The sequence below is a fragment of the Hemitrygon akajei genome, chromosome 8 (assembly GCF_048418815.1).
Source record: "Hemitrygon akajei chromosome 8, sHemAka1.3, whole genome shotgun sequence".
Classification (NCBI taxonomy): domain Eukaryota; kingdom Metazoa; phylum Chordata; class Chondrichthyes; order Myliobatiformes; family Dasyatidae; genus Hemitrygon; species Hemitrygon akajei.
This window is the reverse complement of record NC_133131.1, coordinates 127,006,350-127,022,115: the sequence shown is the minus strand read 5'-3', so window position 1 is coordinate 127,022,115 and position 15,766 is coordinate 127,006,350. Positions and strand designations below refer to the sequence as shown.

The window sequence follows — 15,766 nt, the reverse complement described above, 5'->3', positions numbered from 1 at the left end:
ACTATGTTGAAAAAGAAAAGTGCTAGGTTTTCTAAAATTGACTCCTTCTACCTTAGGCCACGAACTTATCAATCACCCCTCATATCTATGCCTCACAACATTTTTAAACACTTCTGTAAGATTTTTCCTAATTCTCCTGCATTCCAAGGAATAAAGTAATGGCTTAATTAACCTCTCTCCATAAACTCAGGACGTCTAGTCCAGACACATCTTTATCAATCTTTTCTGTAGTCTTTCCAGTTTAGCCATGTCTTTTCTAACAGGGTGATCAGAACTGTAGACACTACTTCATATGCTGTCTCACCAATGACATATTACTGCAACATAGAGTCCTAACTCCTATACTCAATGCCTCGACTGATGAAAGCCAGTATGTTAAACAACTTTTCACCACTCTGTTGACTTGTGAAACTATTTTCAATAAACAATGCACTTAAACACATAGGTCCCTCTGCTTCATTACACTTCCTACAATTCATAGTACAATGCTATGCTGGTTTGGCTTACCAGAATGCATCACATCATGCGTATCTGTTTTGAAAACTGTTTGTCATTCTTTAGCCATTTCCCAAAATTGATCAAGATTCCCCTGTAATCTAGTTTCTCTTAATTTCATGTCATTCATACATTTAGTGATCATGCCCTGTATATACACATCCAAATAATTTATATGAATAACGAATACAAAGGTCCCAACACTGATCCCTGCAGTCAACACTAATTACCATCCTCCATTTCAAGAAATAACCTTTAAATCCCCATCCTCTGCTTCCTATCTTCACAGCCAATTTTGAATCCACCTAACTATTGTAGCTCTCCTTTTTCTCATGAGACCTAGCCTTCCAAACAAGCTTGCTATACTGTATACAGTACTGTGCAAAAGCTTTGCTAAAGTAGGGCAGTGACATTCACTGTCTTAGTGTCTTGAACTCCTTTGGCTACCTTTTCTAAAAGCTCCAAAAAATTAATCAAACATGACTTTGCATGCACAAGGCCATGCTATTTCCTCCTCATCAGATTCGAGTTCTCCCTCCTCTGCAAGTTACATCCCCAAGAAATTCCAGTAGATTGGTCAACCAGGACATCCCTTTTATAAGATCATGTTGACTTTGTCTGAACCTGCCATTACAGTAACATTTTTCAATGGACTCTAGCTTATTCCCCATTTCTAGTGTCAGACCAACTGCTCTAGAAGTAGTTTTCTTTCTGTACCTACTTCAAGTAGTGATATGGCATTAGGTGCACTCCAATCTGTTAGATTGTTCCAGTAACTGTAGAACGTTGGAAGATAAGCAACACTACATATATTATTTATTGGGCCACTTTCTTAGATACTCTGAGATGTAGCTTGTCTTCAATCCTCTTATAGCATTTCCCTCCCATTAGACTGTGTGAAAAGTCTAACATGGGAGATGAAAGAATATGAGATCATTCACTTTGGTAAGAAAAGATAATGCCAAGTACTGTGTAAAGGGTGAGAGTTTGAAAGCTATTGATGTTGAGAGGGTCCTAGATATTTTTGTAACACATTGCTATAAGCTTAAATGCAGGTGCAGCAAGCAGTTAGGAAGATAAACATTATTTTTAGTTTCATTACAAGATTTGAGTATAACTGTGGAAATAATTTGATTCAGTTATTAAGGGTCCTAGCGATGTTGCACCTGGAATATTATATACATATCTGGTTTTCCCACCTTGCTATGAATACACTTAAGATAGAGAGAGTGCAGTACATGTTTACCAGGTTGAGTTATAAGATGGTAGTTTGTTACATAGAGAGAGATAAAACAGACTAGACCTGCATTCTTTTGAATTTAATACATGAAAGCTGATCTAATTAAAACATATGTAGTTTGTAAGGGGTTGACAGGTTGGATATGGAGTTTATTCTTCTTTTGCTGTGGTATATAGACCCAAAGATTATAGTCTTCATATTAGAGCCTGGTCATTCAGGACAGAGCTAGCAAGAAATTTCTTCATCAATAGGCCTATTAAGCTTTGGTACTCTAAAACCAAAAGACAGAAAAGTTGTGCTGAGGTAAACAATAAGCTATGATCTTACCAAGTAGTGAAGCAAGGACGAAAGATACCTTCTTTTTCTGAAGTTCTAATATTCCCTGAATCCATAGAAAATTGTTTAATTTGTTCATATTGATCAAGCCTTTATCTCAAGTTAAAGGAATCTGTTCACTTTCAGATCAGAGATGGTGCTACTATAGATTCTCCACTCATTGGAAAATTTTGTGGGAGTGTGCTTCCACCACCGATACAGTCAGTACAGACATCAATGTACGTCATGTTTAAGATGGATTCTAAAAAGGCTAATAATGCTGGATTTCAAGCTGAGTATGAACCTGCCAAGAAAGGTGCTTTTAAATATATTTGCATATTTGTTCTTTTTTTTTCTTTTTTTTCTAATTTTCCTCATAAACACCAGAATTGCAGGATTGGTATCAGTGGACTTGTTGAGACTTAGTCTGAATGGAGAAATCCATCTGATAACCACAGATACAATATATCCAACTGAAGGGTTTTGGCCCAAAACGTTGACTGTACTTTTTTCCATAGATGCTGCCTGGCTTGTTGAATTCCTCAAGCATTTTGTGTGTGTTGCTTGGATTTCCAGCATCAGCAGATTTTCTCGTGTTGATAATATATCTTTCCAGTTAAGTCAATAGAGAACTAATCCAGAAGTCATTCAGATCGCATAATCACAGTTTGAGAATTCAAAAAATCTGGCATTTTCTGAGTTGGTGACAGAAAAATGACAATGAAAGCTGCCAAGGGACCTAGGATGACCTGAGAGGTCCTAAATTTAGACTTAAAATAAAGGAAACATATATAGTCTTTAGGAAGCTTAAATCAGAATGGGTTCTTGTGAAATATAAAGATAGCAGGAAAATACTCAATCAGTCAATTAGGAGGACAAAAATGGGCCATGAAATGTCTTTGTTGACTGGGATCCAGGAGAATACCAAGGCATTTTATTCTTTTGTTAAGAAAAAGAGGATAACTAAGCAGTGGATATATCCACTCTAGGATAATAGAACAAAATTGGTAAGGCAGTGGATCTTATCTAAATGAAATTCAGAAGGCTCTGATAAGGTCCCTTACACTAACTTGATTCAGAATTCAAAGATACATGGGATCCCTTGTGAATTACAAATTTAGTTTCAGAACTGGCTTGGCCATAGAAAACAAAGAGTAAGAGTGGAATTCTGCTATGATGGCTGGAGGTCCATGACCAGTAGTGTTCCACAAAGATTTGTGCCAGGACTTTTGTTTTGTGATATTTATCAATGAATTGGATGAATATGTGGATTAGCGAGTTTGTCGATTTGCTAGTTGTGGACAGTGTAAAGGACGATCAAAGTATACAGCAGGATATAGATCAGTTACAGATATGGGCTGAGAAGTAGCAGATGGAATTTAATCTGGGCAAGTGTGAGGTGATGCACTTTGGTGGGTAAAATAATAGAAGAAAGTATGCAGTTGGTTGTACACTCCTTAGTAGCACTGAAGTACAGAAAATTCTTGGGGTCCAGGTCTGTAGTTCACTGAAAGTGACTGTGTAAGTAGCTAAAGTGGTATTGAAGCCATATGCTTATCTTCACTGATTGGGGTGTTGAATATAAAAGTAATGAAGTCATGCTGCAGCTATATAAAACTTTAGTCAGACTGCACTTGGAGTTTTGCATAGAGCTCTGGCTGCCCCATTATAGTGTTATGACCCCAGCCCCCTCCTTTGTGAGAATCGCAAGAACCCTAGTCAAGGGGGGGTCAAATGACCCAAGAGGGGGAGAGACGTGCTGAATAGACACAGGAAAATGGGAGAGAGAGGGAGACGTGCGGAAGACCACGTTCCCCCGGGAAGCAGAATAAAGTGACTCTGACTATTGTCTCATGAAGACCACGTGTAAAGCCCTCGGGCAACGTGGGCTGGTTGAGCGAGAGATTGACACCGGCGATCCCGTGAGGAAGATAAAAGGTGGGCTGCCGAGGCGGGGCCACAGACGCACCAGAAGGCACGCTGGAAATCCTGCGAGAGCGTTTTGATAGTGACAGCCGGTGGTGGGGTTCGTGTGCGTCTTTTCCTTGCCTGGGATTGGCGACCTCACCACGGAAGAACAGCTTAGCTACAGGGGAGGCCACAGATGAGAGTCCACTTCCCAACGAGACTTCCGAAGAACCGAACTCCTACAGGTTGGAAAACCTGTCGGGTAACTGTTTCATTCAAATTCTCTCTCTCTCTCTTTCTAACAAAAGTGCACCAACGCGACACCACAACGACGGCAGCTGGTGGAACTGCAGTGACCGCAAAAGACCTTTAGATATCCAGCAAACAATATATATCTACATTACGCCTAGACAACGATAGAGCTTATTTCTGATTGATTGTTACTATACCTGTGCTTTAGATTGAGTTGTGACGACGTATATGATCTGAATGTTTTGTATTAACCATACGTTTGTGCCCCTTTATAAATAAAAACGTTTGAAAATAGTAGCATCAGGCTTCAGCGGACCTATCTATCTTTGCTGATAAGTCACCCGGTTACTGGGGAATGTAACAATAGAAAGGATGTGGGAACTGTGAAAAGGGCAAAGAAGCAGTTTGCAAGGATGCTGCCTGGATTAGAGTGTATGAACTATTAGGAAAGGTTGGACAAACTTAGGTTATTCTCCCTAGAGTATCAAAGGCTGCCAGGAGACCTGAACGAGGTTTTTTTTTTAACTTATGTGAAGCTTAGATAGGATGGACAGTCAGGACTTTTCTCCCCATGTAGAAATGTCAAACTACGGTTGATGTACTTTTGCCATAGATGCTGCCTGGCCTGCTGAGTACCTCCAGCATTTTGTGCGTGTTTCTCGGATTTCCAGCATCTGGAGATTTTCTCTTGTTTGTTACTTAAGTTACCCCTCATGTGTCCTTTAAATCTTTCACCTATCATCTTAAACCTATGCCCTCAATTTTTGATTCTCTTTCCCTGATCAAAAGACTATGCCTTTACCCTGTCTATGCCATCACGATTTTACACATCTCTGTAAGGTCGTCCCTCCATCGTCTAAGCTCAAGTGGATAACGACTTACCATACCTTACGTTTCCCTATAACTCAGGCTCTCAAGTCCTGGTAACATTCTTGTAAATCTTATTTGCTCTAATTTTAATTATCATTGACCTCAGAGTTTAGACTCTCTAGGAAACGGTAGATAGCAGTTGTTGGATTTAACCCTTACTACAGTTGGATCTTTAAATAGTACATTAGAAGAAAATTAACATATAGGTTTTGCTTCTTGCACTACTCTTGAGCTGGGAAATGCACCTTTGTATTTATCTTGAGTGATCAGAGGAACAGTACTGTTGGATTTATAATCCACAAGATTCCTTCAGAAACTATTCATATACACATATTAAAGAAGACCATAGATATGATTAATTTCAATTCATAACAAAAAATCTTCAAGCAGTGTGAAACCAGCCAAGAATTTACTGTAATCGAATGGTCTGATGAATTGCATTTTCCTATTAGCTCATCGTTGAAATGCATATTTTTTAAATTGACAAATTGATCAAAATTGACTGTACTAAGAAGGTATACACGATTTATTGTTCAGGCTTTCTCCTTATATTGAACAGTTGATGAAAAACTGATTTTCTTTGCAGGATGTGGTGAGGTTCTGACACAACCAATAGGTACCATTACAAGTCCTGGATATCCTGCAGGTTATCCACATGGTGGCAAATGTACCTGGTATATTTCAGTTCAGGCTGGACATGTTATCCGCTTGACATTCATTTCCTTTAATGCTGAATTTAGCATGAACTGCAGCAAGGATTACATCGAAGTGTACGATAACAGTATTAATTTCAGCAGACTAATAGGAAGGTAAGAAATTATGACATTTAAATTTTACTTTTGATATTTACTTTAATAATCTGGGTTCTCAAGGGAGCCAGCATTGCTAGGCTTCTCAAAGTATACAGGCTGTTTATTTAATGAATTTCAGAGGAGTCAGTTGAAACCCCTTATCAAGTCTTGAAACAACAGCCATTCTATCTTTAATATATAGAATGTAGAACATTAACAGCACAGTATAACCCCTTTTGTTCGTGATGTTTGCCAACATTTTACCCCTCCTACATAGCCCTCCATTTTTCTATCATCCATGTGCCAGTCTAAGAATTTCATAAATGCCTCTAATGTATCTGCCTCTACAACTACCCTTGGCAGGGTGTTCCATGCAACCACCACTCTCTGTGTAAAGAATTTCTCTCTAACATCACCCCCTATACTTTCCTCCAATCATCTCAAAATTATGCCCTCTTATATTAGCTATTTCTTCCTTGGGAAAAATTTTCTGGCCATCCATTCAATCGATGCTTCCTATCATCGTGTACACCTTCAGATCTCATCTTACGTCATTGAAAAAAAGCCCTAGCTCACTCAACCTATCCCTAACAATAACCTCTCACTCAATGTCAGCAAGACCAAGGAACTGATTGTATACTCTAGAAGAGTGAAACCAAAGGTCCATGAGTTAGTCCTCATTGGAGGATTAGAGGTGGAGAGGGTTAGCAACTTAACTTTTAACTCCTGCGTGTTACTATTTCAGAAGACCTGTTCAGGACCCAGCATATAGATGCAATTGTAAAGAAAGCACAGCAGCACCTCTACTTCCTTAGGAGTCTGCAGAGATTCAGCATGACATCAAAATCTTTGACAAACTTCTATAGGTGTGTAGTGGGAGTGTATTGACTGGCTGCATCATTGCCTGGTATGGAGACACCAATGTCTTTGAACACAAAATCCGACAAAAGGTAGTGGATTCGACCCAGTACATCACTGGTAAAGCCCTTCCAACCACTGAACATATCTATGTGAAATGCTGTTGTAGGAAAACAACATCCATCATCAGAGATTCTTATCACCCAGGCCATGCAGTTTTCTTACTGCTGCCATCAGGTAGAAGGCACATGAGCCTCAGGATTCACACCACCAGCTTCAAGTATAGTTAATACCCTACAACCATCAGGCTCTTGATCAAAAGGGGATAACTACATTCATTTGGCCATCCATTGAAACATTTCCACAACCAATAATTTCACTTAAAGAACAACACAGACAAAATGCTGGTGGAACACAGCAGGCCAGGCAGCATCTATAGGGAGAAGCGCTGTCGACGTTTCGGGCCGAGACCCTTCGTCAGGACGTCTCGGCCCGAAACGTCGACAGCACTTCTCCCTATAGATGCTGCCTGGCCTGCTGTGTTCCACCAGCATTTTGTCTGTGTTGTTGTTTGAATTTCCAGCATCTGCAGATTTCCTCGTGTTTGCTCTTTAATTTCACTTAAAGGACTCTTTATCTTGTTATTTCATGTTCTCGTTATTTATTGCAATTTATTTATATTTGCATTTATGCAATTTGTTGGCTTATGCATTCTTGTTGATGTGTCATTGATCCTGTTATAATTACCATTCTATAGATTTGATGACTATGCCCACAGGAAAATAAATCTCAGGATTGTATGTAGTGATGTATATGTACTCTGACAATAAATTTTACTTTGTACTTTTGTATGTTGTACTTTTGTAATGCAAGCAGCATCTGGGTAAATCCCCTGACTAATGAAGGCCCACACAACATATGCCTTCTTAACAGCCCTATCAACTTGCGCAGAAACTTTGAGCATGGAAATGGACACAAAGGTTCCTCAGTTACTCCACACTGCTAGGAATCCTGCCATTAATCCTGTATTCTGCTTTCAAGTTTGATGTTCCAAAGTGTATCACTTCATATTTTTTCAGATCAAACTCCATTGGCCACTTCCCATCCAGCTATATTTTTCAAAAGTTCCAGTACATCCTCTTTCTTAAGATTGATATGTTCTAGTACATAGGCCAGTTTTAAGCTGTTCTCACAAATGCTTAGGTCCCTCACACTGGTGAATACTGAAGCAAAATATTCATTAATAACCTCCCATTTTTCCACAGACTACAGGTACATGTCTTCTTTTCTATCCCTGATCTCTCCAACCCTCACTCTAGTCATCCTCCTGTGCTTCACATATATGTACAGCACCTTGGGGTTTTCCTTAATCTTATTTTTCAAAACTTTCTCATGCCCCCTTCTAGCTCTCCTAAGTCCATTCTTCAGCTCCTTCTTGGCTACCTTGTAAGTATCTAGAGCCTTGCCTGAGTCTTGCTTCATAAACCTTAAGCAAGCTTCTTTCTTCCTCTTGACTAGATCTTCCAGATTTCTTGTCAACCATGGTTCTTTCCCTGCTTCAATGGACAAACTTAGCCAGAACTCCATGGAAGTGCTTCTAAACAACCTCCACATTGCTGTTGTGCATTGGAACATAAATGGTTTCAATTTACGCTCCTAAATTCCTGCCTAATAGTATCATAATTCCCCTTCCCCTAATTAAATACTTTCCCATACGACTGCTCCTATCTCTCTCCAAGGCATGGTAAAGGTCAGGGAGGTGACCGATTCCAAGTGGAAAAGAATCCCCCCTGCACTATCAGTTAAATTTTATGAATCATTGAAGTTTTAAAGTCATTGATTTAGCATTTTTATTTGGAAGAACTGTAGGGTTTCAGCATGCTGTAATCCTACAGATTGTATAGTGAGTTCTCAAGATCTTGAGTTTTGAACAATGTCATAGCTCTTTTTCATGAGATAGGAGATATCAACATTCCAGTTTACAGTAATGGAAGTAGAACATGAAAAAGGCAGAAAATATTATGCCTTGTTAGATTCATGAAATGGAATTTTATTCTATATTTGCTAATGACACCCTAACCCTTGTGTTCACCTCTCCCCCATTTACACACCGATGCACACATAAAACAGCATTCAGAATTACCCAGTAATTATGTTATGGTGCTGGGGGGTGTTGGGGCTTGGATCTTTGGCCAATGATGTAATAACTAAACTGATATTTCCTTTGTCTTTTTCCTTTCTATTGTACTGTACACCGGCAGCAATAAAAACTCTTTTTGGAAAAGTACGGCAGTTACGCTAACAGTTATCTTTTACAGTAATTCTTTGCTATCAATTTGACTTTGGACAAGATATTTGAGCCTATAACTGGATTCCAAGTCTGGAGTCTAGACTTATTTTCTTTTGATAAGCAGCATGAATTGCCTGGAATGATTTCACACAGAGGCATTGCCAAACATTAAAACTTGTTTTCTGCTATTTATAACACAACATACTTCTGCTGAAATATGCTTCCCTATATTGTTTATGTGCTAAATTAATGTATTCTATGTGCAATTTTAGAATAGCCTCCTCTGTGCTGTGAATGTCCATGAGTATTAGTTTTCATGGTAAGCATTTATTTTACTTATTACAGGTATTGCGGAACGTCTGTCCCTCCTTCCATAACCAGCAGTGGCAATTTGATGAGACTTCTTTTTGTGACTAATTCAAACACATCAAGTAAGGGATTCCTAGCAACGTATGACTCCCTTGACACATCAAAGGGTATGTTGTTTGTAATGCATTGCTATACTCCACTGTATAATGTAGAAGACAACTTTCTATTTACTTTTTAACATAAAAGATCTACATTCAAACCCAGCCCTTATGCCCATGCCAGTTTCTCTTGAGAAGATGGTCATCAGTCAGTGAGGGTACTCCCATAACTCTGGTAGAAAACTCCAAGATTTGAATTCAACAATGCAGAATGAGTAATGAATTTCCAAATCAGAGTGATCTCTAACGTGCTGGTAATGACATTCTCATTTGCCTGCTGTTCAATACTACATAAAACCAACATAGACTGGATGCTAGGTATCTAAGGTGAAACAGATAATGTTGAGAAGACAGAGACAACATACAAGAAAAGAGAAACAGAGATAAAATATTAGTTCAGTAACCTATCATCAGAACAGGGTAGAGATGAAGCAACAATTGGTCTGAATTGAAAGGGAAATAACACTTTAAGAATAAGTTGGACCATCAGCATTCAGTATTATTTACCCAGTAACTGTCAGCAACCTTAGAACTACTGCACGTGCTGATGGAGAAATTGAAATTTAGACCTGTAGAATCGTACACCATGGAAAAAGATCATTTGGCCTATCACATCCATCTGTTAGTGACATGGCTTCCATTATTTCCTCGGGCTGAGAAATGGGTAAGAAAGGTTCCTCTCAAATTCATTCTAAATCTCTTACCTCTTAAAGTAAATCAATGTCTTCTGGTTATGTTCATCTCTGATTAGGGAACAGATTTCAGCAGTCCACCATCACTCATAACATTATATACCACAATCATGTCCCTTCTTAACCTCCTCCTCTCCAGGGAAACATCGGTATCTTCTCTGGTCTCTTTCCACAACTGAAATACTCTATTCCAGACAACAGCCTAGTTAATCTTAAATTTAATCTTTAACTCTTAAAGAACAAAAACTAATTGAGAAAATAGCAGGGATTTTCTTCATTTATTTGGGATAGTGTCGCTTAATTAGGACAGGAGATAGTTTTTAAATAACGTCAATTGTGTGTGCTTGTTTTTAAGCATCAGTGATTTTTGCCACTGACAGTTGGCGAGAAATAAGCAGTAAGACAATTCGCAACTCTTTTACTCACTGTGGTTTCAAGCATTCAGACTTGGAAATGCTAGAAACAGCCGTTAGACATTATGGAGTGAACAGTTTTTATACAGCATTAAATGCGTTTGCTTGTGTTATGTTATCCGTTTGGGCCAATGGACCAAAAAGCCATGATTTTTGATACAATTGCTATTTGGCTGCCATTCCGTTGTTTCAACCAATGTTTGACCATATATGGTGTGGACTAAGAATTGTACTTTATATAAATTCCTTTGGGAGGAAACTAACACAAAAAAAATGTTTTCCAAGCTATTATTAGGATTTGCATTATTCATTAGAACTAGAAGGGAATGGTGAGGCACAGGATAGGGTGATTTTGCTTTTGTTAGCTTTATCCTTAATTGTATAATATTTTGGGAGCCAATCAAATGATTTTTTTTGAGGTAGCCAAGCCTTTTCAGTTGTTTCCAACAAACCATTGAGCATTATAAATAAATTAATCCATACAGACAAAGCTGAATATTCTGTAACACTAAAGTAAATTTACCTTAGATGATAATTATATTTCTTATATTTGCTAACATCACTGATAGGGCCAATTTTTTTTATTAAACACAGTAGTCTCTCTATTATCCTTAAAGGCTTCAGTTATAATTAGAGGCCAAGAGGATATGAGTCAAAGGAAATATTAAAATATGTTTGGAACTATTCACTAGTCCCTTACAATTGAAGTGGAGAACTCCCTGAAAATGGTTGTGATCTACTGGACGATATAAGAGGATTGACTTTTGATAATTTGTGGTGTTTTTGTAACAAAGAAAGCATTGATTGTAGTTTCTCATTCTTGCAATAAAACAACTATTTTGTTGGTATAACTATTGTTCACATACTACCTTTAAGATTTTACATCAAACACATGAAATCAAAGAAATTCTACACACAAAATGCTGGTGGAACACAGCAGGCCAGGCAGCATCTATAAGGAGCAGCACTGTCGGCGATTCGGGCCGAGACCCTTTGTCAGGACTAACTGAAAGGAAAGACATTAAGAGATTTGAAGGTAGTGGGGGGAGGGGGAAATGCAAAATGATAGGAGAAGACCAGAGGGGGTGGGATGAAGCTAAGAGCTGGAAAGGTGATTGGCGAAAGTGATACAGAGCTGGAGAAAGGAAAGGATCATGGGACAGCAGGCCTCGGGAGAAAGAAAGGGGTGGGGGGGGAAGCACCAGAGGGAGATGGAGAACAGGCAGAGTGATGGGCAGAGAGAGAGGGAAAAAAAACAAACAGCGAAATATTGTCAGGGATGGGTTAAGAAGGAGAGGAGGGGCATTAACAGAAGGTAGAGAAGTCAATGTTCATGCCATCAGGTTGGAGGCTACCCAGCTGGTATATAAGATGTTGTTCCTCCAACCTGAGTGTGGCTTCATCTTGACGGTAGAGGAGGCCATGGATAGACATAGCAGAATGGGAATGGGACGTGGAATTAAAATGTGTGGCCACTGGGAGATCCTGCTTTCTCTGGCAGACCGAGCATAGGTGTTCAGCGGAACGGTCTCCCAGTCTGCGTCGGGTCTCACCAATATATAAAAGGCCACACCGGGACTGTCTGGGGTCCTGAATGGTGGTGAGGAAGGAAGTGTAAGGGCCGGTGTAGCTCTTGTTCCACCCCAGACAGTCCTTCCAGGTGAGGCGACACTTCACCTGTGAGTCGGCTGGTGTGGTATACTGCGTCCGATGCTTCCAGTGTGGCCTTTTATATATTGGTGAGACCCGACACAGACTGGGAGACTGTTTCGCTGAACACCTATGCTCGGTCCGCCAGAGAAAGCAGGATCTCCCAGTGGCCGCTCATTTTAATTCCACGTCCCATTCCCATTCTGATATGTCTATCCATGGCCTCCTCTACAGTCAAGATGAAGCCACACTCAGGTTGGAGGAACAACACCCTATATACCGGCTGGGTAGCCTCCAACCTGATGGTATGAACATTGACTTCTCTAACTTCCGTTAATGCCCCTCCTCCCCTTCTTACCCCATCCCTGTCAATATTTAGTTGTTTTTTTTTCTCTCTCTCTGCCCATCACTCTGCCTGTTCTCCATCTCCCTCTGGTGCTCTCCCTCCCCCTTTCTTTCTCCCGAGACCTCCTGTCCCATGATCCTTTCCCTTCTCCAGCTCTATATCACTTTCGCCAATCACCTTTCCAGCTCTCAGCTTCATCCCACCCCCTCTGGTCTTCTCCTATCATTTCGCATTTCCCCCTCCCCCCACTACTTTCAAATCTCTTAGTATCTTTCCTTTCAGTTAGTCTTGATGAAGAGTCTCGGCCCGAAATGTCGACAGTGCTTCTCCTTGTAGGTGCTGCCTGGCCTGCTGTGTTCCACCAGCATTTTGTGTGTGTTGTTTGAATTTCCAGCATCTGCAGATTTCCTCGTGTTTGCTAAAGAAATTCTACTTTGGGTTATTCCAACCAGTTAATGGCAATGTGATAAACAAAAGAAGTTGAGAGTATGAACAGTGTGGTACTGGGAAAACTCTTGCTTCAGCTCAGATTTACTGAAGTTTGTGGCAGTGTTCCAGGAGAACCACTAAATTATCTTTCTATTAAAAGAAAAGGTTGTATTTCAGTAAGCATTAGTCCTAGTTGCCTAAAATAAAGCAATAATATGGATACAAGCAAATTCATGTGGAAAACATCCTATTTGAGGGTGACAAAAATGAAAGCATGGATTAATGGACATGTTTTTAATATTTTGATTTAGATGATGGAATAGATCGCTTTGTTGCCAAGTTTGTAGATGATATGAAGATTGGTGGAGGGGTAGGTAGTGTTGAGAAAACAGGTAGGCTGCAGAAGGACTTAGACAGATTAGGAAAATGGGCAAAAAAGTGGCAAATGAAATACAATGTTGGAAAATGCATAGTTATACATTTTGGTAGTAGAAATAAATATGTGGAATATTTTCTAAATGGGGAGAAAATCCAAAAATCTAAGATGCAAAGAGACTTCAGCAGAACACCCTAAAAGTGATATGAAAGGCAAATGCAATGTGACTAAACACATTGATGATGGTAGAGCAGTAGATGTAGTGTATAGGGATTTCAGCAAGGCATTTGACAAAGTACCCCATGTAAGGCTTATTGAGAAAGAAAGGGGGCATGGGATCCAAGAGGAAATTGCTTTGTGGATCCAGAACTGGCTTGCCCGCAGAAGACAAAGAGTGGTTGTAAATAGGTCATATTCTGCATGGAGGTCGGTCACCAGTGGTGTGCCTCAGGGATCTGTTCTGGGACCCTTACTCTTTGAGATTTTTATAAATGATCTGGATGAGCAAGTGGAGGAATGGGTTAGTAAATTTGTTGATGACACAAAGGTTGGGGGTGTTGTGGATAGTGTGGAGGGCTGTCAGAGGTTACAACGGGACATTGATAGGATGCAAAAATGGGCTGAGAAGTGGCAGATGGAGTTCAACCCAGATAAGTGTGAGGTGGTTTATTTTGGTAGGTCAAATATGATGGCAGAATATAGTATTAATTGTAAGACTCTTGGCAATGTGGAGGATCAGAAGGATCTTGGGGTTCGAGTCCATAGGATGCTAAAGGCTGCTGCGCAGGTTGACTCTGTGATTAAGAAAGGTGCATTGGCTTTCATCAATTGTGGGATTGAGTTTAGGAGCTGAGAGGTAATATTGCAGCTATATCGGACAGTGGTCAGACCCCACTTGGAGTACTGTGCTCAGTTTTGGTCGCCTCACTATAGGAAGGACTTGGAAACCATAGAAAGGGTGCAGAGGAGATCTACAAGGATGTTGCCTGGATTGGGGAGCATGCCTTATGAGAATAGGTTGAGTGAACTCGGCCTTTTTTCCTTGAAGTGACAGAGGATGAGAGGTGACCTGGTAGAGGTGTATAAGATGATGAGAGGCATTGATCATGTCCATAGTCAGAGGTTTTTTCCCAGGGTGGAAATTGCTAACATGAGAGGGCATAGTTTTAAGGTGCTTGGAAATAGGTACAGAAGAGATCAGGGGTAAGTTTTTTTTACACAGAGTGGTGAGTGCATGGAATGGGCTGCCAGCAACGGTGGTGGAAGTGGATACAATAGGGTCTTTGAAGAGACTCCTCGACAGGTATATGGAGCTCAGAAAAATAGAGGGCAATGGGTAACACTAGGTAATTTCTCAGGGAAGGACATGTTCAGCACAGCTTTGTGGGCCAAAGAGTCTGTATTGTGCTTTAGGTTTTCTATGTTCTAATGTTTGCATTTATTTCAAGAGATCCAGAATACAAGAGCAGGAATGTATTGCTGAGGTTTTATAAGGCCTGGTGAGGCCTCACCTTGTGTAATGTGAACAGTTTTGGGCTCCCACCTAAGGATAGATGTGCTGGCATTGGAGAGGGTTCATTGGAGGTTCACAGAGGTGATTCTGGGAATGAAAGGGTTATGAATTGAGGAACGTTTGATAGCTCTGGGTTTGTACTCACTGAAATTAAGAAGGATGAGAGGGGGATCTTATTGAAACCTTTTGAATGTTGAAAGACCTAGACAGAGTAGATGTAGAAAGATGTTTCCCATGGTGGGGTAGTCTGGGACAACAGCCTCAGGGTAGAAGGGTGTCCATTTAAATGAGAGATGCGTAGAAATTTCTTTAGCCAGAGGTTGGCAAATTTGTGAAATTTGTTATCACAGGAAGATGAGGAGGCCAGGTCGTTGGGAGTATTTAAGGCAGAGCTTGATAGGTTCTTGATTGTACATGGCATCAAAGGTTATGGGAAGGAGGGTGAGGATTGGGGCTCAGGTGAAGAAAAAAGGATCAGCCATGATTGAATGGCGGAGCAAATTTGGTGGGCCGAATGGCCTAATTCTGCTCCTATGTCTTATAGTTTTATAGTCTTATGGTCTAATATGATAGATTAGAATAGAGCTATTAAAATCTGAGTGCAAATTGTAACATTTTGGGTTAAATGGACAACTTCCAAGTTAGAAGCTTTTGCAGTGACTCATAAAACTGCAGCTTTTTCCTGAGTATTACAGTAAACTACAGGGAAAGTTCTGGCATCCTACGCAGATTATGATTTTATGGTTCCAGAGCTCCACAAGCAAGCTTTGTGCTCTGTTGGCTGATGTTCCAATGCGTAATGAAGTCCAGAAAATAACATTGCATAATTTGTGGCTACCATCTGGATTAATTTGATTTTCC

General features: G+C 40.0%; 1 protein-coding gene across 1 annotated transcript in view; it reads left to right on the top strand.

Annotated features, from left to right (window-relative positions):
- The window catches only part of cubn (cubilin (intrinsic factor-cobalamin receptor)), a 355,208-nt gene that overhangs the window by 63,946 nt on the left and 275,496 nt on the right, over positions 1–15,766 (top strand). Inside the window, exons 21-23 of the mRNA XM_073055305.1 lie at positions 2,198–2,366; positions 5,667–5,889; positions 9,365–9,495. Of these exons, the coding sequence (XP_072911406.1) occupies positions 2,198–2,366; positions 5,667–5,889; positions 9,365–9,495 (523 nt within the window). The remainder of the gene's footprint in view (positions 1–2,197; positions 2,367–5,666; positions 5,890–9,364; positions 9,496–15,766) is intronic.